The sequence below is a fragment of the Symsagittifera roscoffensis genome, chromosome 1, assembly GCF_963678635.1.
Source record: "Symsagittifera roscoffensis chromosome 1, txSymRosc1.1, whole genome shotgun sequence".
In the NCBI taxonomy this organism is placed as follows: Eukaryota; Metazoa; Xenacoelomorpha; order Acoela; family Convolutidae; genus Symsagittifera; species Symsagittifera roscoffensis.
In genome coordinates, this window is record NC_087062.1 from 61,962,727 (window position 1) to 61,984,698 (window position 21,972).

General features: G+C 47.4%; 2 protein-coding genes across 6 annotated transcripts in view; one reads left to right on the plus strand and one right to left on the minus strand.

Annotated features, from left to right (window-relative positions):
* Positions 1-21,972, plus strand: part of LOC134846964 (elongation factor Tu, mitochondrial-like) — a 448,088-nt gene that overhangs the window by 414,645 nt on the left and 11,471 nt on the right. For all 4 annotated transcript variants that reach the window (XM_063864453.1, XM_063864436.1, XM_063864445.1 and 1 more), the window contains exons 2-4: positions 21,533-21,577; positions 21,692-21,772; positions 21,841-21,945. In XM_063864453.1, coding sequence (XP_063720523.1) covers positions 21,559-21,577; positions 21,692-21,772; positions 21,841-21,945 — 205 coding nt within the window. In that variant the 5' untranslated portion in view covers positions 21,533-21,558. The remainder of the gene's footprint in view (positions 1-21,532; positions 21,578-21,691; positions 21,773-21,840; positions 21,946-21,972) is intronic.
* LOC134846936 (zinc finger FYVE domain-containing protein 1-like) overlaps positions 1-21,972 on the minus strand; it is a 436,861-nt gene that overhangs the window by 48,408 nt on the left and 366,481 nt on the right. The window contains exon 1 of one of the 2 annotated variants that reach the window (XM_063864387.1): positions 21,467-21,479. The exons of the other annotated variant lie outside the window; for it this stretch is intronic. The gene's annotated coding sequence lies outside the window, so the exon portion shown is untranslated. Of the gene's footprint in view, positions 1-21,466; positions 21,480-21,972 lie in introns of those variants that run through there. 2 annotated transcript variants of the gene reach the window in all.

Genomic DNA, 21,972 nt, shown 5'->3' on the forward strand with positions numbered 1-21,972 from the left:
GAATATTCTCTGGCTGGACACTTCCACCATCGCCATGTGTAGCGGGTAGTGACTTCCGCACAAGTTGGCCATCATTGACCCTATCAGCGATTTCGCGTTCAATGGCAAGCCATAAGCTTCGCTCAGGGGAAATCCCATTTCCGCCTCAAGACCAACTTTCCAGCTCCGGATGTGTTTTTGAGTCACCTGCAACACCCCGGGCCATGATTCTACGCTCAACGCCGTCACTAAATGATGTTCAGACTCCAGTCTCTCCAGTGCCTGCAGACCACACATTCTCGAGAAGAATCCGAGAGCTGTCGCTATATTCACCGTTGTTCTCGCGTAACATTCCGCTATTATTTGCACTTCACTTTTCTCCCTTTCTGTGATGTCTTCGAACCAAGTGACCAGGTCTTCTTTTGAAACGACAGTATTCTGACGCATGACCGTCCATCGCAGATGTGCTCTCCGTTCCCACACGTCGAATCCAGACAGCTACCCGGCTCCAATTTCTTTGCTGACCCGGGGTCGCTCGTCCTTTCGCTTGGCTCTTGCATCTGGGGTGTGATTAGCTTATGTAGCACACTCAACTTCGCCAGATCTTCATCTTCCGTTGGTGCTAACCTCACTCGCTCGGTGGTTTCCTCGATTAGACTCGCATGGGGATGTGGACACCAGGAGGGTCTTAGTAGCTTCCATATCACTCCCAAGTTCGTGGTTAACAAGCCATCTCCACCGCCCATGTTCACTTCAACTCTCTTGTTTGAGCGCGGTATGCTTATCACCTCTGGTGTTTTCTCAAGAATCAGGCCCAGGCTCGGCCCCTCTTTCTCCACCGCGTCTATCTCCATTATCCTTTCTGTCCAAAACTTCAGTAGCTCCGCTACCTCATGGTTTCTGTGGGCTCCTCCAGCTTCCGAGTCTAAGAAGGGATTGTAGGCTATTCCCATCACTCCAGACACATATTGGTATTCCCCCTTCTCACTGAGTCTCGAGTACTGTTCTGACGAGGCCAGGTTACGGTGAACATCATGTTCTTCCTCGAACTTCTTATTAGAGAACCTCCGTACCTCGTCCAGCTTTCGATGGTTCTCTAAGGATAGTCTGGAACCATCTTCTTTCTCTATTCCTGTACTCTGATATACGTTCAAGATGATCGTTGAGACTCTTCTCTCCATGGTTTTACTTCCACTTGCTCTCTGGTGGCATGCCAGGATGGTGCTATCAGACATCATTGACATTGTCCATCTCAAGAAACATGTGGCATCTTTTCTCCTAGCCAGGCTCAAGCCTGAATTGTCCCTGGCCACGTGTTGCATCAGTGCCTGATACACCTCTAGCTTCTTGCTTCCCAACTTCAGCCTGTCATACGAGGTCAATGTCTCCAACTCTATTCCCACCAGACTCCAGGTGAACATTAATTGTCCCGCAGTTCTAACGAAGGGATTCGCCATTAGTGGCGGTGCTGATGAGGATGTTCTCATCGCCTCTTCAAAATGATCCTTCAACAAACTCTGCCAGGGCCTCTTCAGATGACTTGCCATCTCTATCTCATTAACCTCGGCTTTTTGCTGGGTGGCCCAATTGCGTCGCCTGCGAGCTATTCCACTGTCCAACTTCTTCAAGCAGTCCTCCATTTCCTTCAATGTTTCGAGGGCCACCCACCACGTCCGGGAAGTGTTCCTCGTCTTGTTCCTCTCCAATGGATCACTCGTCACTTGTTTGCCCATGTCCTGATGTGCCTTCGAGATCCATTCTTTGCCGATCTCCACTTCCCCTACCTGTCCGTTCGTTGAACCTCTCTTCACGTTTACCTTCTGAGGCTTGAAGTCTTCTTCTGACGTCGAACTGGTGGAAACCTCTATTTCCTTTTCTACTTCAAGTGGTTTCCTGAGCTCCGAGCTATTCTTGTATGCCGCCGTCTTGCATCGGGCCAAAACGATGGGCGCCGTCTCTCTCAAGTTTCCTTCCGAAACAGCATCCACTGAAGGACTACCCCATCCTTCCACTTCTCTCTTCCTCTTGCGAGTCTTCACATCTCTGCTCGAGGGTGTTGTGGCTATCATCATTGATTCGACCTCTCCATCCACTCCTTCCAACTCTTGCCTCCCCCCTGCTCGAGCCTTAAGGATATTAGTACTTTTAATCATATTACTAGTCCCAACCTTATCCCTTTTTATATCATCAACCATTTTATTCACAGTTTTTTGTTTCAGAGTAGAGCTGTCCTCACATTTCTCTTTTCTAGTCTTCGATCGTGCGTTCCTCAGCTCCACTAGCTTGTTCAGCAGCTCTTTTCTTGCTTTCTCATCCAGGCCCGTTCCTATCAGGAGCGGTTCCCCGAATCTCACTACTGCGTCCCACAGTTCCTTCTTGAACTTGTCCAGCGTCGTCTCGCTGCCCACTTCTCGATTGAATTCCTCCAGGAACTCCTGCCAAGCGTCATCCTCGAGAGATCCCAAGAATATGTCCCTGTTCCCTTCGAACGTGTTCTTCTCCCTTTCCTCCGAGCTCAAGAGTAACATCCCCATATTGAAGGTCTCACCTGCCAATGGCAACTCTAGGTTCTTCCGCGGGGACGGAATCAGGGGTGGTGTGGCAGTATCTGCCCAATTCTCCTCGCTCAAATCTTTCAACAGCTCTTGAGTGGTGAGCTCCTCCCCTGATGGCCCTGGTTCAGGCGTGTTCCCCACTTCCATGTCTTCACCAGCTTCACTGAGAGTTTCATCCATACTCTCTTCTTCTGACTCATGTCTCCTTCTCTCGAGAATTTTCTTAAATCGGTCCTCGACGGGTCCGCTCCTCTTGTCTCCAGGTGTGTCCACGGACAGTGGTGATGGTGTCGCAGGATCCAGCTTTTTGTATTCCGTCAGTGCTACGTGCAGTTGACCTGCTGCATCTAGTTCTGTTCCTTCCTGTCTTATTTCCACCTGTTCCAAGCCATAGGGCGCCTTATATTTTCTCGTGGCAAATTTCATGTCGTCCACCAGTGCGACGTGCCCCTCCATCACGATCATCCTGCCATCATCCCATATGGGCAACATGTTCTCAAGTCCCTCCTTCTCAAGAGTTCTCAAGACCTTCCTCACCTCATACCCTGGGGGCTGCGAACCTCTACTCTTTTTCGCTTGCGTCGTCCACGAGTTTACCTTCATCTCGCTGGTATGGAAGTAGACCGCCGCCGTGTAGCCAATGAACAGGGGGTCCCAGCCATCAGTGAAATCCTTCTGCATTTCCTCCGCCGTCATCCTCGCCATTATGGAGGGAACTACCAAGGGACTATTCATTCCTAAGGTCATCCTCCTGACTATTGGGAATTCAGGCATGGTGGCCGGGAGGATTTCTTTCTCCATTATGGTCTCCAGCTCCCTCTTCACCAGTGCGAAGCACTCCTTCCAGGCAGGAATTCTCAAGATTTCTCGTCCGTCCGCCGTCAATGGGTTCAAGTTCCAGAATTTGGGATACATTTCAATGGGACCCTCTCGCTTGCCTCCCATTCTACATTGCATTTGACCCCTGAAGTTGCACACTATCAGCTCGGCATCTTTCACCTTTCCAAAGAGTACCGTGTTGCTCATTCGCGCCCTGAGCACCTCCTGCTGACACCAATTCAGCGCTGTACCATCCAGTACGCTGATGAGACTCAAGTGCGTCACCGAGTGACGATACGTTATCACCAGGGGATCTGGAAACGCGTACGTCACTGCTGGACCATAGATGCAGGTCACCACCTCCTCCAGACCTCGGATTATCCCCATTGGGTCCGACCTCATTGCCAGGCACAGGTCCGTCAACAGAGGCATCCCTCTGTTCGCCTTCTCCCATTCTTCTCTCGAGGTTGGGTTCTCATCTTCACCCGTCATGTATCGATTCTGCATCATGAGGTATTGCACCAGCAGTGTCTTCAACCCTGCGGCACACTTGTAGGAGCTGGTTTCAATACTCGTGTGGACTCTCCCCATAGACAGAGGTTCTCCATATTCCATTAACCGATGAAACGACACCAATTCCCCATGGGTCAAGAGTACTAGCGCCAGATACCCATCAACTCGAAGTGTCTCCACTCCTCGACTAAACATGTATGCTGGGCCCATGTTGAACAAGTACCTGGGGTAGACCAAATACAGGGCCAAGAGCAGGCTGATGGGCATGCCCAGTATCTCCTGCACGAAGGCTCCAAAGATAGTCGCCGTGGTACCGAATACTCCTGCCAAGAATTCCTTCTCCCAGCAAGGACTCAAGAACTTGAGAATCTGGTAATCCCTCCGAGTCTTCAATTCGCCTTTGGCGTGCTCTCTCCAGAACCCTGCGATTGTCACTTCATTGGCGGCCGAGACAAATCTAGCCACCGTCATGTCTCTTACCTCGGCCAGCTCCAGTTGCTTCTCTAGGAAACTCCAGATTTGTTTCACGAGGAGTGGTGCTTCTTCCCTCGTTTTATTCGTGACGTTCTCCAGCCTTGGTGTCAGGAATGGCCACCAGCCATTCTCTTGAGTCAAGCGATATTTCATCGATTCTAACTGTTTCTCCGTCTCGACCACATTTCTCCTCTCGTTGCTGGGACCTCTAGACTTGCTGGTGGAATTTGCGACTTTCACCTCCATAAACCGGAACCACAGGCTGGCCGTCAACTGGTTTATCGCCGTGTGATCGTCCCCGATGACTGGGCTGAACTTGAGTTGTCTAGCAAGAGTACCTCATCCAACACAATCAAGACGTCGGCTAGTCCGTAAAAGCCCCTCAGCGCATGAGATATGTCAGCCCATGCCGCTGGTAATTCTGATTTGTAAAGTCTCAAGTTCACTGGCTCCAGCTCTCGATTGGGGGCTGCCATCAGAATCCGCCATTCACTCCCTTCTGCTATCAAGATCAAGACCGCGTACACGAATTGTAGGGCGGGTGGCATGCTTGCGTATCCTGGGGATGTGGTAAACACCACCTTTGTCTTGGACCCAAATCTTGAGGCTACGTTCTCTTGTACCTCATTCATCGCCGCAAATAACGCCTGAATGGCCTCCCATATCTTCCTTGATGTCGGAACCTCCTTGCCCTTCAGTTGCTCAAGAAGTCCCATCGCATGCAGGTGGTCATTCATTCCTGCAAACAATAGCAGCTCAGGTTCACAGGGCATCTCCGACTTTATTGCCACCACTAGGGTCAACATCTGGTTCAATTCGGCTCCTGGCAAAGAGTATACCAGAGTCTCCGGCCAGAACAACTTGGGAGACGTTCCTTCGAAGTCCGATCCCGCCACAATGACTACTCTTGCAGCAGCTGGATCTGCTCTATCATAAACTGCCAGAGTCTTGGCCAATTGGGTGCCGCCACAGGGCTTCCCGTACCTGGGATCCTCTGCCAACTTGGGACCTTCGTAAGCAGCGTCAGGCAACTCCATTCCCCCCGGATTGAGTAGCTTGTCTACCACTTTTAATTGCGCCGGGGTTGCCAACTTGATCCTGGCGATGCCAGTTCGGTGCTTGGGAGGTTCTACTATAAGTCCAGGACTCCCTAGCAGCTTGAGAGGCCTATAGTTAATGGGTCCCATGATCGCTTTTGTGGGAATTCCAGTCAGGTCTGTAGTCTCCATTAACCTCGCTCTCGAGAAATGCGCCTCGTGTGCTTTCAACCAGTCTACGCAATGATGTCTATTCAAGTCCTCATGCGACACTCGTTCGATCCCCAGGGTTTCCGCCAACTCTCGTCTGCATTCCAAGGTCTCTAGATCCAGTTCCTTCACCTTCTCATGATATCTCAAGCGGGTAGTCTCCATAGACTTCTTTTCTCTCCTGCCATCTGCCACCACCACGGAGGACATCGCCGAGCCCGGAGGTGTTGATGACTCTACCTCCTCCGACTCCATTGGTGTGGCACTCTGCAATCGGGTCTGATTGCTCCTTGAACTGTCTCTAGTATCAACTCTCGCTCCCAAGCGACCAGCCAAGGCCCTCGAGGCAAGGAATGGTGGGTTGGGAGGTGGTCCTAAAGTGAATTGGGCTGTCTCCAGCAGGTCCGCTTCTAGCGTGTTTATATGTTCCTGGAAGACGTCGTTCAGCCACTCCGCTCCCCTTGGCCTATCGAAATGGATTCCATCTTTCGAGGTGTCTTCAGGGAATCCCTTGTTCTCCATGCGTTCAGCTATGTCCAGCAGCCTGAGAGGAAGCACACTCTTCCGGTGTATGTCTCGGATCATCTTGTTCAGGCTCCGCACCTTCTGGTTCATCTCTAGGGCGTGCTGATCAAACATCATGTTGTAGGGGACCGTGCATACCGTCAGCAGGATGGGGTCCATCTGGATCCTCAGTTCCTCAAGAAGGCAGCTCATCTTGTCGCACAGCCTCGCTACTTTCCTCGCTTCTCCCCTTGACACGTCGTTGGTCCCAACCATCAGGGTCACTGTGTAAACTTTGGTCATCCCTAGCATGTCCAGGGTTGCCAACATCTGTGGCGTGGCAGCTCCAGCGAAAATCAAGACTCCTGTCTGCCAATGGGACCGTATCTGGGTCAACACCCGCACCAGGCTATCCCCTATAATTAGGTGAACTGCACCCTCTGGCACACGAGGTGGCGCTAGATACTCCACCCAGGCTGCGTCATGGAAGCAGTCCCTCCTGGCTCCCTGTTCCGCACTCCAGTCCAGCCGATTGTGCCTGCGGTAGTTCCCTTCTGTATTCTTCTTATAGCTTGCGATCACGACATTCCTGACCGGCTGTTCCCTCCAAGTAGGGGGAAGCTCTGGCCTCGTCGATCTTTCACGACTCTGCTGCTGCAATTTCTCGCCTAGCTCCTTCAGGCGCGATGAGGCGCCACTCACCTGACTGCCACTCGAGGTCGAGGTTGGGGTATATCCTGGTAACACCACATCCATCAGAGGACGTACAGGTTGTGTCTCTAGGTTGCACAAGGAAGGCGTCACGTCATTCGGTATCCAGACCTCTAACCCTTCGCTCATATGTTCTCTGGCCTCGCGGTCAAGGTTGAACCGTCCTCTAGCCCTGGGAGCTTCATCCACCTCCATGCGCGACTCTGGCCTCGAGCTGGTCACCACTCGTTCGTTTGACCTGGCTCCCTTCTGTGCGTCAAGCTCGCGTTGTCGCTGTTCTATCCTTTCCAACTCCGACTTCAGTTGATCACGATTTGCGACGTTCTCCCGCACCCTCAGCTCCTGCTGATGTTCAGCCCTTAGCATCTCAAGTAATTTCGACGTCTGATCTCGCTCGTCGACTGCCTGGTCTCTCTCCAGCTGAAGCTTCTCCCTGTCCAGCTTCGCCTGATCCCGATCGAGGTTCGCTTTATTCCTTTCCTTCAGCGCCTTCTCGAGCTCTTTCTTTAGAACCCCCAGATCCGGATATGCCTCTGTCGTCTGTTGCGCTCGCGACATCGACGGCACCTTACTCGAGCTCTGGCCTGTGGATCTTGCTGTTGGTCTCGTCGGTAGCGGAAATTCTCCTGCGCCGTGTTCGGTGTTGTTACTCAGGCCAGGATTTCTTGCCAAGTCAAAGCCCCTTACTCCTCCATCCGCATTCCAAGATAACCATCTGGTCTGTTCTCGATTTGATATGCCCTCGGTGGTGTAGCCGACCATCAAGACAGCCTCCGTCGCAGACTCCCTGCACTCACCCTGGTCCTCCAACTGGAGGATCGCATTCAGCATCACCGACATTCTCTCGTCTATCTGGGTGTAGTCCAGGTCCCTCAAGCGTCTGTACAGCTCGTCAAGAGTGGGCTTCTGCAGAGCCGCGGGCACGGAGTTCCAGAATCGGTCTGCCATTCTTTATAACTTCGGGATGTGTGGAGATAGATGTTAACCAGCTCAAGAATTACCTTACCAACTCAAGAATTACCTTACCAACTCAAGAATTACCTTACCAACTCAAGAATTACCTAATTCAAGAATTCTCTAGGAATTTTCTCTTGCAAGCACTTGCTGTAGATCCGGATTATCGCGTGTCTAATCACGATTCTCTTCTTCTGTTTCTCGCTTGAGTGTAGTTGGATATTCAACTTTGTTTTTCAAACTTGATCTGAAAACATAAAGCTCATTAAAACTTAGTATGTCACGTTCCTGACCTAGAGACCCCCCTTTTACCCATATGATTAAAATCCTATCATTCACATATCACTTAAAACAATTCGATTGGATTTCCCTTAAGAACATGCAGATTCATTTTATGTTTTAGCACCATCAATTCTTTCTTTTAAAATTCAATTGTCATGCCAATCACATCTTAAGATCCCTTTACCTGCGCCGCACCCCAGTACCTAACTCAAGACTCCTCCCTCACACCCGACTCGATACCTCCATGTACCCGACTCAGGCGATGCTCAAGTAGTACTTCTTGTGAAGATGCACCCTTATCTCGGTTTCTGCAAAGACCACATGTAGGATAGCATACAATTCCCTCGAGCTCAGTTTGCCCCTGTTTGGGTCGTACACCGGCATCGAGACCTCCACTATTCCTCTTTCAATCATGAAGTCACGTAGTCTTGTCAGTGCCAATATCACGTGTTCGGGATCAATTGTGTTTCTGTCGTTGACTCTCGTTACTAGGAAGCAGAGGTATTTGCCCGGGACCTGTGCCACTGACGGTGGAAGCGCTGCCATGCCTCCCAGTCCTGGCCTCTGTCTAAACAGAAACTCTACGTTCTGGTACTCTCTTTTGAAGTCAGCCTCCAATCTTGATTTGAAACTCATGTCCGCCGTGATGCAGATCGCGCTGGTCCTGTTTGACAGGATGAAGTCGCTATCCGTTATCATGATGTTCTCTGAGTATTCATTGGGTATTTCGAATTTCGTTTTGAAATTCCTTCCTATGGTAGGCTCTGGTTCTTCTTCCTCCAGTTCCAATCCGCTTGTTTCCCTCACTTCCTTGAGCTTCTTTATCATCAAATTTTCGGTGTGGGTAAGTCCTACCCCCACTCCCCGGACAAAAATATTTATCGACGTCCCCGTCGATGTAGTCGGGTCTGAATTGTCCTTAGGGATGTCCAGTGGCCTGTCTGTTGCTGTCCATCCGAAAAGAGGGTCCTCTGTCTTCATGTAATTTGCTGCTGATACATCGATTTGCTGAATGCTTTGTCCTTCGCGGCTCTCGTCCTTGACATCACGCATCCACTCTAGAATCCTCAAGTTCGTGTTCTCCCTCCTTTCTATCTCACTCTGTTCGAGATCCGTCTCCAATTCTGGCGTCGAGTAATCATCCTGCGGATAATGTCCACCATCGTCAATGACCTGCCATTCCTCTCCGGCTTCCAGTTCGCCTGCGCTTAGTAGTTCATCGCCCAACTTGTCTGGCTGTATCTTATCGATCAAGAAGTCATCCCCGTACCTATTGTACCTCATACCTGTTCGTTTACGATTGCCAGTCCTGGTTTCCGGTGGTGTTGGTCGATCCGGCTCCATCCACTTCGGTACCTCGTTTTGCTCTGGGTCGTTCCAGTCTTCTTCTACAAATGAACCTGCATCCGACTCCACTTCTATCTTTTCGTTGTCGTCCAAACTCAAGTTCTCATTACCATCATTTTTCTCTCTAGTGCCTTTCTCATTCACTTCGCACGCTGGTTCCACCACCAGGTACTCAAGACCTTCCATGTCTTTTGGTAGGCACCAGTCCTCCGGGGACGGGACATGAGGCTTCAGATTTTCGTAATGTGCTGCTCGCCCTGTACTCAAGCGATAGAACCTTCCTTGTTGATGTACTTCCGTAATCATGAACGGTCCTCTCCATTTCTTGAGTAGTTTCTTTGTTCCCTTGGGCGGTATGACATTTTGGAAAACCCACACGTATTGGCCCACTTCGTATGGCCTTGCTCTTAGTATCTTTTCGTCATATTTCTTGCGTTGCCTCATTTGCGCTTGCGCCGTGTTTCTCCGACATAGCTCGTTTAGCTCTTGTTGTCTTTTGATCGCTTCCTTCACGTATGCTTGAGGTGACGTCCTCTTCCCCTCGTACTCCGGGTAGAAGAATGTTAGAGGCATTGCCCTTTCCCTGCCTGTCAACATCATGAAAGGACTGATACCCGTCGTTGAGTGCTGAGTACTATTATAGGCTCCTACTACTTGTGGCAGGTATTTGTCCCAGTCCGTCATGTATCTCGAGCAGTACACCCTGAGCATGTTGACCAGTGTCCTGTTCTGTCTCTCTACCAACCCATTGGTCTGTGGATGATAGGTCGTCGAGTGTGCTTGAGCAATGTGTGATCTCTTCATCAATTCTTTTGTCAAGTCCCCCACAAAAGCCTTGCCGTTGTCTGACTGGAAAGTCATTGGACAACCATATCGCGATATCCAATGCGTTATCAGGTGATCACATGTCTCCTCTGCTGAGGCTGTCTGGCACGGAACCGCTTCCGCCAACTTGGTGAAGTGATCTATTATAACTAGTATTTGGTTATAACCCGACTCCGTCATGCAGATTTTCTGATGGTCTATCTGCACCACTTCATTGAATTCCGAACTCTCGACAGACTTGAGGGGAAACTTCATCTTCCTTGGGTCTTTTACTTGAAGGCATGCTAGGCAGGCATTCACCCACCTCTCGCAAGCTTTTCTCATTCCCGGCCAGTCAAACCTGTGAAGTATCCTTTGTTGTACTTTATCTATCCCCTGGTGGCCCATCTGGTCGTGTGATCTGAAAAGCACCTCCGTTTGGTACAATTGTGGTAGTATGATGAGGTTGTGTTTGTGTAATATTTTTTCCTCATCTCTTCTCTTGCACGCTACCACCCCTTCAGCTGTGTGATAAAGTAAATCTCTCTTTTCTTTGTAGAACTGGCTCAAGATCTTGTAGCTGTCTTCCTCAAGTTCCCCCTTCTCCTTGACTCCCGAATGGATCCATTTGGAGAGGTTACTTGTCATTTTGTCATTCTTCTGGGCCCTTATTAGGTCAGACAGCCTGTATCTCGCCTTAACGTGCTCCTTTAGCGCCATGATCTGTCCATTCATTTCACCAGGGTTGTGGATGTCATCGCTCAGCTTCACACATATCATCCTTTTCACGATTTTCATGTCGTCTTCTGGTACCAGATTCGTTCTGACGTTTGAGTTGCACGATAGTTCCCTTAGTGGTTTTCTTGAAACTGCTATTTTCTCGAGCTCTTCTCCACCTCGTACCTCTTGTATTTCCAGATTGTACGTCCCTGAAGATGGATCTGTCTGTAATTCCCTGTCGTGCTGTCTCATCTTCTCTTCCGCCAGTATCATGCATAGACTGTCTTGATCCTCACTGCTCTCATCCGAATCTTCATCCCATTCTTTACGCTCCCCGGACAATTTTCCTTCTCCGGTTCCGTCTTCTTCCATGAATCTGTACCACTCCCCGGACTCTTGATCTAGTCCCAGGTGTTCAATTTCTTCTCTGAATGTCACTTTCTTATCCCTGACTTTTGTTTGCTCCAGAATTTTCTCGGGGATTTTCTCAACTAGTGATCGCACAACTTCCTTGCTATCAGTGGTGCTTTCTTTTGAGATGTCAGTATTGTTCACTGTTTTTTCTCTCCGAAGTATGGTTAGTTCCGGTGCCTCCTGACCTTTCCCTTGGATCACGGGCTTATCATCTGATAGTTTCTCAAGCAACCCCATTAAGTCTTCATCTATTCGGACCGTTCCCTCCTCTACCTGGGGGAGATCATAACCTTTTGCCTTGAGTGTCTCCCTCACGATTTTGGACTTGAGCATGATTCCTATCGGAATCCCACTGCTTTTCTTCAAGATGGTCTTTTCAAGAGTTTCTTTCGGCAATTCGGGATGACCTTCAATCGGTTTGCCTGATTTGTCCAGCCATCTCGTGAGTGGAAGACTGTCGTACGTTTCTTTGTCCATGAAGGAGAAGCCATCTTTGATCTCAGGTCTGTCCGCCTCTCTTTGTTCTTGCCTCTCGTAGAACTCCGTCTTCTTACTCAAGCTGTCAGCATTTTGATGTTTATCTCGTGTTCTGTGCTCAATTATCATGTTGTATCCATCCAAGCGAACTATCCACCTCCCAATATAGCTCTGGTCCATTGAGTACGTTTTCAGCCAGCTTAGTGCTCGGTTGTCGACTCGCAGCTTGAAGGGCTCACTGCCTAGGTATGCTCTGTATTTTTCGACAAAGGTGACCACCGCAAACATCTCTGCTTTCGGTGCTCCGTACTTCATTTCTGTGTCACTTAGGACCTTGCTCCCGTATGCTATTGGTCTCAAGACTGTCTTCCCATTCCATTCTTGTTCTTGATGGAGAATCCCAGAAATAGCGACTACTGACGCGTCCGTGTCTAGCACGTACATCCCCTTCTCTGTCGGCATACCCAGTACTGGTGCCTCACACAGCTCTTTCTTTATCCTCTGGAATGACTCTTCTGCCGCGTTGTTCCACGTGAACTTCTTGCCCTTATGTCTCATTAGTTGTTGCATCGGGTATACCTTGTCCGCATAGCCCTTGATGAATTCTCTATAATAGTTGGCGAAACCCAGGAAGCTCATCAGCTGGTGCTCCGTCTTCGGTGATTTCCAGGTTAGGACTGCTTCCACGGCGTCCGGATCAGGTCTGATACCGTGCTTATCTACCATCCTGCCCAAGTATTTAATCGAGTCCTTGAGTATCTCGCACTTTGATGGTTTACACTTCAGCCCCGATCTTTTCATGCACGCGAACACCTCGTCAAGCCTCTCGATGTGGTCTTCTAGTGTCGGCGTTGCTATTACCACGTCGTCCACGTAGCACATTACCAGGTTGCCGTACTTCTTCGTCACGCCTATCAACGCGTGTGCCATCAGCCGCTGAAACGTGGCTGTTGCATTGCAGAGTCCAAACGGCATCCGTTTCCATTGAAACAGACCCAACTCGCAGGCGAACCCTGTCTTGTCCCTGTCTTGCTTCCTTAATGGTACCTGCCAAAAGGCCGAGCCTAAATCAAGAGTCGTAAAAAATTTCGCATCACCTAACTTCGAGAGGCTCTCATCAATTCTAGGTATGGGATAGGCATCCTTCACCGTGACGGAGTTCAGGTATCGAAAGTCACAACAAAACCTTAACTGGTCGCCTTTCTTTTTGGCCATCACTACTCCACACGCCCACGGTGACTTGGATGGTTCTATCATGTCATACTCTAGTAACGTTTCGATTTCTTTTCTACACGCGTCCGATTTGTGTGGGGTCATGCGCCTCGCCCCCTCCCTGTGTGGCACCGCGTTTTCCTCAAGTTCTATTTCATGTTCAACAAAATTACAACACCCGATATCCGCCTTATGCCTTGAAAAAACCTCCTCGTTCCGCTCTAGTACGTCCTTGATAGCTTCGAGCTGTTCATCTTTCAGTTTGCCCCTTAAATGTTCAATCTCCGGCAGAACCGGTTTATCAGTTTGCATTTCATCTAGCGTGGGTCGCTCTGGAAAGTTCGAACAGCTCGAAAGCCCATCGTCCGTTTCTGACTTAAGTGATTTGATAAGACCTGAAGAATCTTTTATTCTCTGCAATCGTCTCAAGATACAAATTTTGTCCCTGTGGTTGGGACAATCAACAACTTCATTTTGTTTTGAGTTTTCAATTGTTTCATATCGAGTTTTAACCGGTAAAGCATATCCCAGCTTCCTGCCTCTCTGTATCGTGATCGGTATATCAAGGGTATTCAACAAGACACTGACGCAGAGGCCGCTCTTCGTTATCGAAAATGATCTTCCTAAAACAGCAGCGCTTTGACTATTAGGATTTGGAACTATACACACTTGCTTGTTGTCACTTAGTTCATTATAATTTTTCATCCTCAAGCTTACGATTGCCGCTTCATTAGCTTTTAACCTCACTCTCCTACTCAAGAATACCGGTGCTTTGTTCTCATTTGCCATTATTAAAATTACCGGTTTGATTGCGTACCTCCTATCCGGGTTCCGTATCCTGAACATTGCATTATTTAGATCTATCGTTACGTCGAAATTCCTGATGAAGTCTCTGCCCAAAATGAATTGGTCAGATTCATCTAGGTTTTCTACCACGATGAAGCTCATCCACAGGTTACGTTCCCCCAAATTGAGGGCCATTATCGGCGTCCTGCCCAACACCCGAAGGGCCCCTTTGTTTGCAGCTGACAGCCGTATTCTCGAGTCTATCAAGTCACCTTTGTCAAAGCCCATCTTTTCCCATGTTTCGATTGGTATGACGCTCAAGACTGCTCCCGTGTCAAGTAATCCACGTAACTGAGTCTTTTTGCCATTTATGTCTAGCACGTGCCCTGTCACGTCTGCTTCCGTCCCGATGTGCATTGCATCTTCTTCAAGCATAGCACAGTGTCCAATCGATCTTACTTTCAATTCCTCTTTCCCTACATAGATTTGTCCAATTAGGTCTTCGTCGCATGTTATCATCGTCTTGGTATAGATGTTGATTCCATCTATATTTAGCATGACCTCGTGTGGACCATAAGCTTCAGTGTACCTATTATCAACACGTACCGACTTGCTGCCCCCTCTCGTAAGTAGTGCCCTGAGCGCTCTGGAAGTCGTTTGTGGACTTATTCCACTCAAGTAGTCTGCATACACGTCAATGTGCATTATCGTCTGGTCGCTCGGCTCGCTCAAGTTTCTGGTTACCTCGTGTCCGCCCACTGTTATTATCGACATTATTCTTGCTCCGATTTTCGATATTCCAAAAGGTTTACCTGTCACCATTTTCACGGTGTTACAATTCCCGGTCTTCGTTGAGCCCGTTCTAGCCTCTGGTACTGAGTTCGATCTGATTAATGCTTCGTTGAAATTTTGTCTTTCGATTTCCAACTTTAGTCGTTGCTCTATTTCTTTCGCTGCCAGATCTTGTTTCACTTTGGCAATTGCTTCCGTCGCCGCTTTCTCATAATTTATCTCTAGAGAGCTTCCGGCTGCGGAGTCTAACGCACCGCTAACATGTGTGACAGCTTTCACTGTCTTCGTCGGCAATTCGGTGTTTGGTGCCCCTAAGTTCCTAGATTCGAACTCGTTTTGCCTGTTCCGCTGATTCTGCACCGCCGCTAATGCCAACTTATGTTTGGGGTGATTCTGGTCCTTGACCGCTTCCCAGAACAAGGGACAATCCATTCTGAAGTGCCCCTCCTGGTTACAGAAGAAGCATCTGGCGCCTATCTTGATGATTAAGCCATTGTAGTACTCGTGTTCCTCCATCTGACTCATATCCTCCTCATCCGGTGCATAACCTAGGCTCTTCATGCCTTGTTTGTACGTTGTGCAGTCAGCCACATGATGATCCGCTGACCCGCAGTTCGCGCATGATCTGCGCTTATCCATATCATCTCTAGGTTTGTACCATGATGACCTCTGGGGTTGACCTCCCCCTTGCGTGTTCCTGTTTTCAGAATATGAGTACTTCTTAGGTTTCATCAGCATGTATTCTCTTGATTTCTGTCTCATCTCTTCTGGGGTGCGCTGTCCTTCGACAATGTGTAGTATGTTGCTAACATTGTCCTTAAGTCATCACTTTTCACCCCATCAATGAACTTCGAGGCAATGCTAAAGTTCCGTCTGTTTGTCGACTCCTCTGGGTCACTCCTCCTTCTCAAGCTCTCGAGGTCATCTAGGAACCGATCTATTGACTCGTCGTCCCTCTGCCTTCTCTTTTCAAATCGCATCATCGCTTGGTGACCCTTCATGCCTGACCCGAATCGATTCAGCAATATCTCGAAGATCTTGTCCGCGGTGTCGCGTTCTTCCTCCTTCTTTGCGACCACGCATTTTAATGCCGTTCCTTCCAAGTTGCTCAGTATGGCTGTACATGCTTGTCTTTCGTCACTCAAGTTGTCTTGTTCTAGATGTAATCTCATCACTTCCACCCAAGTGTCAATGCATCCATCGGAGTCGTCCTTGAATTCTTTTGGCTTCTTGAATGTCTTTCTTGATTCTCCCTCTCTCCTGTCGCTCGAGTCAGTGTTCCTCGTGGCGAAGGCCTCTAGAGTCCTGTTCATCATCTCCCAAGTGCTGGCCCATGTCATAGCATCCGGTCCTGTGTTGCTGTTAGCTGTTGAATCTCCCGGAGCAGTCGTTGTATTCGACGTTCCATTCTTCATTATTGTTTTCGCAGCTGTTGGTGCTATGCTTATCGCATCCCTGGTTAAGGGCAACGGTGTCGATTGCCGTTTGTTCCTTTGTGGTTCTACAAAGTCAACTCTGGTGCTTTGCGTACGATCCGCTGCCGGTCTTTCTTGTGGAGTGGAACCTCTCAAGATTGCATCCAACTTCGCCTGTATTGCACACGAACTCTCGGCTTGACTCTTGCTCATTGTGTCCATTCTCCTTTCCAGGCTCCCTAATTGGCTGTTGACATCATCATATCGGTTCTTCAACTGTTGCATGTCTGTTTTGATGTTCTTTTCTCGTTCTTCATTGGTGGCTTCTACCTTATCTGACATTTCCTTGAGTCTCTCATCTGTTGCCTTAGCTAGGTTAAAATAACTGTCTAGATACTCGTGCTTGTTGTATCTTATCTCCTTTTTTATCACCTCTCTGTCTTCTTCACTGTGCTTAAGTCTTTTGTCAATCTGATTTAATTTCGCCAACAAGTCACCCAGCTCAATGGTAGTCTCTTCATGGTCAGCTGTCGGTCTCTCTTCGGCCGTAGCCTCTGCTTTAGTTTGTTCCTCTCTTGGATTGGCTTCTGAGGTCTTCGTGCTCACTGTCCCAAATGTTCGTGCTCTTTCTGCTTTTGGTTCTTCAGTCACGTTTTCTTTTGTTTTTATTCCGAACATTATTCCCAATTTTTCCGTAAAAGATGTCCTCTTTACTTGAGAGTCTTCTTTCACCGTTTCTTCGGTGTTGCCTATTGCATCTTCCGCGTCATCTATCGGTGAGAACTCTATGGGTTTCTGGTTCGGTTCCTCTGCATTGGGCATTGGAGTTGACTCTGTCGCCATCTTCCTTGTTTCATCCACACTTTGATCGGGTGTCTCTAGATCAATCTCGATGGTGGGTTCTACTCGCTCCCCTTCCGTGCCCTCTTTCGCCCTGTTCTCCGCTGTACTCCTTGTGCTGACCATGTTAACTGAAAAGTTCGTCTTCGTTATCTTTGGGCCCGTTGATGTCGTTCCGCGCAGCGATGAATTATATTTCGTGTTTGATCCACTTGACCTTTTTTCGAGCACCGGTACCCTACTCCGCCTCATTATTTCTATTTACAACTGCTCCTATTTACAATTTTATTATATACACGATTCTATTCTAATAGTAAGTAGTAAAAAAAATAAAAAAAAACGTGTTAAAAACCTTATCCAATTCTCTTTCTAAGACCTCCGAACAACTTTCCTTAATTTGGTCTTAACCGTACCTATTTCGATTTGTCTTATTCTGTCTTAAGACACACTTGTTGTGATTCTGCTTCAATTTTTATACCGTCCCAAGACTATTCGTCACTATCACAGTACTCTCCGCTAGTGTCCTAAGACCCTTGTACCAAGACTACTGTCCCAAGACTAGTGTCCCAAGACTACTGTCCCAAGACTAGTGTCCCAAGGCTAGTGTCCCAAGATTACTGTCCCAAGACCACTGTCCCAAGACTAGTGTCCCAAGGGTAGTGTCCCAAGACCAGTGTCCCAAGGCTAGTGTCCCAAGACTAGTGTCCCAAGGCTAGTGTCCCAAGACTACTGTCCCAAGACTAGTGTCCCAAAGGTAGTGTCCCAAGACCAGTGTCCCAAGGCTGGTGTCCCAAGACTACTGTCCCAAGGCTAGTGTCCCAAGACTACTGTCCCAAGACCAGTGTCCCAAGGCTAGTGTCCCAAGACTAGTGTCCCAAGACCACTGTCCCAAGACCACTGTCCCAAGACCACTGTCCCAAGACCCTGTCCCAAGACCACTGTCCCAAGACCCTGTCCCAAGACCCCTGTCCCAAGACCCTGTCCCAAGACCACTGTCCCAAGACCCTGTCCCAAGACCCTGTCCCAAGACCCTTGTCCCAAGACCACTGTCCCAAGACCCTGTCCCAAGACCACTGTCCCAAGACCCTGTCCCAAGACCACTGTCCCAAGACCACTGTCCCAAGAACCTGTCCCAAGACCACTGTCCCAAGACCCTGTCCCAAGACCACTGTCCCAAGACTGCTCTGTCCCAAGACTTCTTCGGTACTGTCCCAAGACTCGTCACGGAGTGTCTTCCTCGTTGTAGGGACTTCTTGTATCACCGTACCTTGTACCACCACTCAAGCTCTAGTAAAATTTTCCCAAAAACCCTCTCTTAAAAGCCAAATGCTGACCCCCCTCTTCTTTTTGGTTGTTTCTATTTCAATGTAGGTGCGCAGGTATCTTGTGATCACCTGTTCGTATAAAACCAAACACAAATCCTCACTAAAATGCAACAAAAATCTAAGTAAGAAAAATAATAAAAACAGAAAAATGAGCCCACCTGAAATTCAAAGGTGACCAATGTCTACCTTTCGTCTAAAAAAAATGTCTGGTACCTAATTGCCACGCGTTTTCCTCCCCCCACTAGTGATCTTATGGGGTATCACAAAAGCTGTCTATATCCGGTCCCCCCTACCAAACCAACCAGCGTACCAGTCTTAACTCGAGTTGAATTTTGGATCTCCACCTAATATTACCAACGCGTGTTAATTTCTAATGTAACTAAGTCAACGATGTCGACTAATTAGTTACTCTAATTTCCCCCTTTTTACAATTTACAACCGCCAACCTCTAACTTAACCAGTCCCCCTTCTAACCTCCCCCCTTTCTAGCCCCCCTTCTTAAGCCTAAAAATTACTTTAAGCGCCGGGTGCTAAACCTCTCAAGAGAAAACCGTAGACCTGTTTCCAGGCCTGCTCAAGTAAAAACGTTCCTCAAAACTGGGGGATTTCGCTTATCCAATTTTACACTTATCTCCTATAATGTAATGTGGATTCTAACGATACCCGTTCTGCCCAACTTGAGAACTCGAGAATTGCCAAATCCTTCTTGGCTGCTTTCCCACTCGACTGGTCACCTGTTCCAGTCCAGTCTCCTTTTGGTTCAGCCAAGTGTCCCTGAACCACTTTCCCACTCGGCTGGTCACCTCTTCCAGTCAAGTCTCCTATTGGTTCAGCTCAAGTGTCCCTGAACCACTTTCCCACTCGGCTGGTCACCTCTTCCAGTCAAGTCTCCTATTGGTCCAGCTAAGTTCCAAGCTATCTGAAAACCCTTGACAACGCCCCACTTCGGGCACTTTATTCAGTTTACTGGTTTAAATTGCTAGGTTGATCGAAACGATCGAACTTGTAAAACAGTATGGGTATACTATTTAATTAATATAAAGGTTTGATCCAACTAATCTGGTGTCAAAGTCACTGTCTTTTTTCGTTTTATGGTTTTTGTTCCTTTTTCTATTCTTTTTTGGTTTTTGTTTTGCTTTTTGTCTTTTTGCTCGTGTTTTTGTCCCCCTAGTTGCCCCCCTTTACTCGGTTAGCTAAGCCTCGTTCGGAGAGCGTACCAGGAAATTTTCTCGAGTTTTCTTAAAAAGCTATCACGGTACAACCGGAAGGTTTGCACGTTCCTGTCGAACCGTACCGCCGGTACTCTAGAATGGGCATTCAGCCCGAAGCTGTCTCAAGTGGGTTCGACTCCGTAGTCTTGATGTCGTAAACACCCAGGAGCGCCATAAAAACACTATGTAACATTCGTCTACTACAGTCACACATGAGGCTTAAGAAAAATAGGCCCTATAACTATTGGCTCAGGAGTCAGGGACACTATCTCTTGTGTTTTTCCGCCTCAAATCAGTCGGAGCCAATTCGGTTCGCTTGTGACATGAGACTACGACCCGTTACAGCTTAAAGGCTACTACTAAAATATCCCCCCACTCTAGAATTAGAAACGTCCCCATACTCAGGTCTCTAGATACCCAAAATACATGAACGCCGTTAAAAACCGGGTCGGAACAATCCGTTAAGTTGCTTTTTTATTAGACAGTGGAACTTTGATCCATTTCAGATGGATCAACCTAAAACTCGCCTTACCTCAACATAACAATCATAAAACACACTCTAGAAATTTAAATTAAGGACTCACATGTTGATGCGCTCAAGCACAGGAAGTAATTAAATGGGTGAGCAACTCTAGAATTAACTAAAGTAACTAGATAAGTTCAATGTTTATCAGTTTTAACAACAAGAACAAGTTTTTACTCTAGACTGCAGTTTTATGTGGACCATTGGGACACTCAAGCTGTCCACCTTTCCGTCGAAGGTTCACTCTGGTCCAGTTCGAATAATTGTTCTCTCGGGAATACTCTGTCTTCTATTTCAGATAGGACAGCTCTACTCTTGTTCACTATGATGGAAATTGCGAATTGCAATTTCACACTCGTTTTTATCTGACAACTTTCCCGCAATTGTTCTGAAATTGTTCTCTTTTCTTTTTCTGATTTTCAGTTATCGCGAGAAAATCGTGCATGACATGTTCCATTCGAAAATTTGAAAAATTAAATTTCACTACAAAATCAAGTGTTTTCTGCTCTTCTCAAGGTCAAACTTCCAAATATGACCGACTGGCACAGAGCTTTCTCGTAGTAAATATCACTTGGGCTCCGGCGTTTTGACGCAGTTTGGCAGCAAACCACTCCGATGCATTACCCCTGTATTGTAATGTTATAATGGGTGCACTGACCTTTAAAGGATCTTCCTTGACTGATGTTACTGTTGTTCGTGTGTCAGTTTTTCGGTCGATGATCTTATTCAACGTTCTTAATACAACACCATCTGACCATTTTTCAGGGTATTGATTATCCACCCATTGTTCTTTATTAATCTTCATTGCCTTGTCAAAGTTTTAATTACTATTGTTTTTGTTCAGTATATACAATCACTTTTAGCGACCTTTTCCCTCAATTCCTAGCTTCTTATCGGTAGATGAGTTCGATGTGAATTCAAATTCAATTCAGGCCATTCCGGGAAGCTATAAGTTGTTTAAAAACAGTTAAGAATTACTCAACGGTACTGTTCCGACTTCCTGGATCCGCGTGAAGAAGCGGCTTCTTCACAATCAGGAAGGGTAGCAAATTTTCCCGTCAGCTCTACTGGTTCGCGAGAATTGCTCTGTAACGATTGTAGCTGTACAATCGGTACAACTCGGAGCGCTCCTCTTCGAATACTCATGACTGAAATTTCGAGCATCTTCTTAATCTGTCGTACGTTTATTTTTGATCTGCTCAAATCGAAAATTTAAAAATAATCATGTCAGTCCAAACTGACCCTTCCCAGTTCGTTTATTTTGATAAATAAGACTGTTAATCGTCAAAATCGCTTTTTCTTACGATCGAATTCAAATAAATAAAATGCATTTTTTCCGGCTTTCTGGTCGAATGGCACAGCTCCTTGTGCCGCCTTCAGCGTAATTCGGAGGGTTCGACTGTGCCTTCCCGGGAAAAGCACAAAACCCGTTGATGCACCAAATGTGGGAAAACGTTTTAATAAACATCTTAATTTTCTTATAATTCATTTAATATTTGACTTACACTTGCTTAAACAGAAATATCTTCGTTTGGAAATTAAAGTTTTTTTTATATCAAATGTATTTAATAAGTTCACAACAATAAGGCTATGTTTTGGTTCAATGAACATAACTCTGTTTCCTTTTAAGATAATTTTGAATTCGTCATTAAGGATGGCTTTGATGATGCGACGTGAGTATGGTATTGATTATATTACGTGTGTTGGTTATCGAAGACGAAACCTAAGATGACTTTTATTTCAAGTTCTTTTTTTATTTATCGTATCCTCTTGTGTTTTTAATGTAGGTCTGAACCCTGGAGGACTGGTTCAGTTTTGCGGTTATTGTGCAATACCAACGCGATGCATGGCTGTGGCTGCATCAAAACGTAATGAAAATTGTTAAGAAATCTCTCTGCTAACATTAAATATGTGGTATTCAAACTTAGTGTTTCAGCGGCTGGTAAAGCTTCTTTTAAACGCACCAAAGAACATCTGAACGTTGGTACGATTGGACACGTGGACCATGGTAAAACGACATTGACTGCTGCAATTACCAAGTGTACGTTTCTTCAGTTAATTAAAAGTG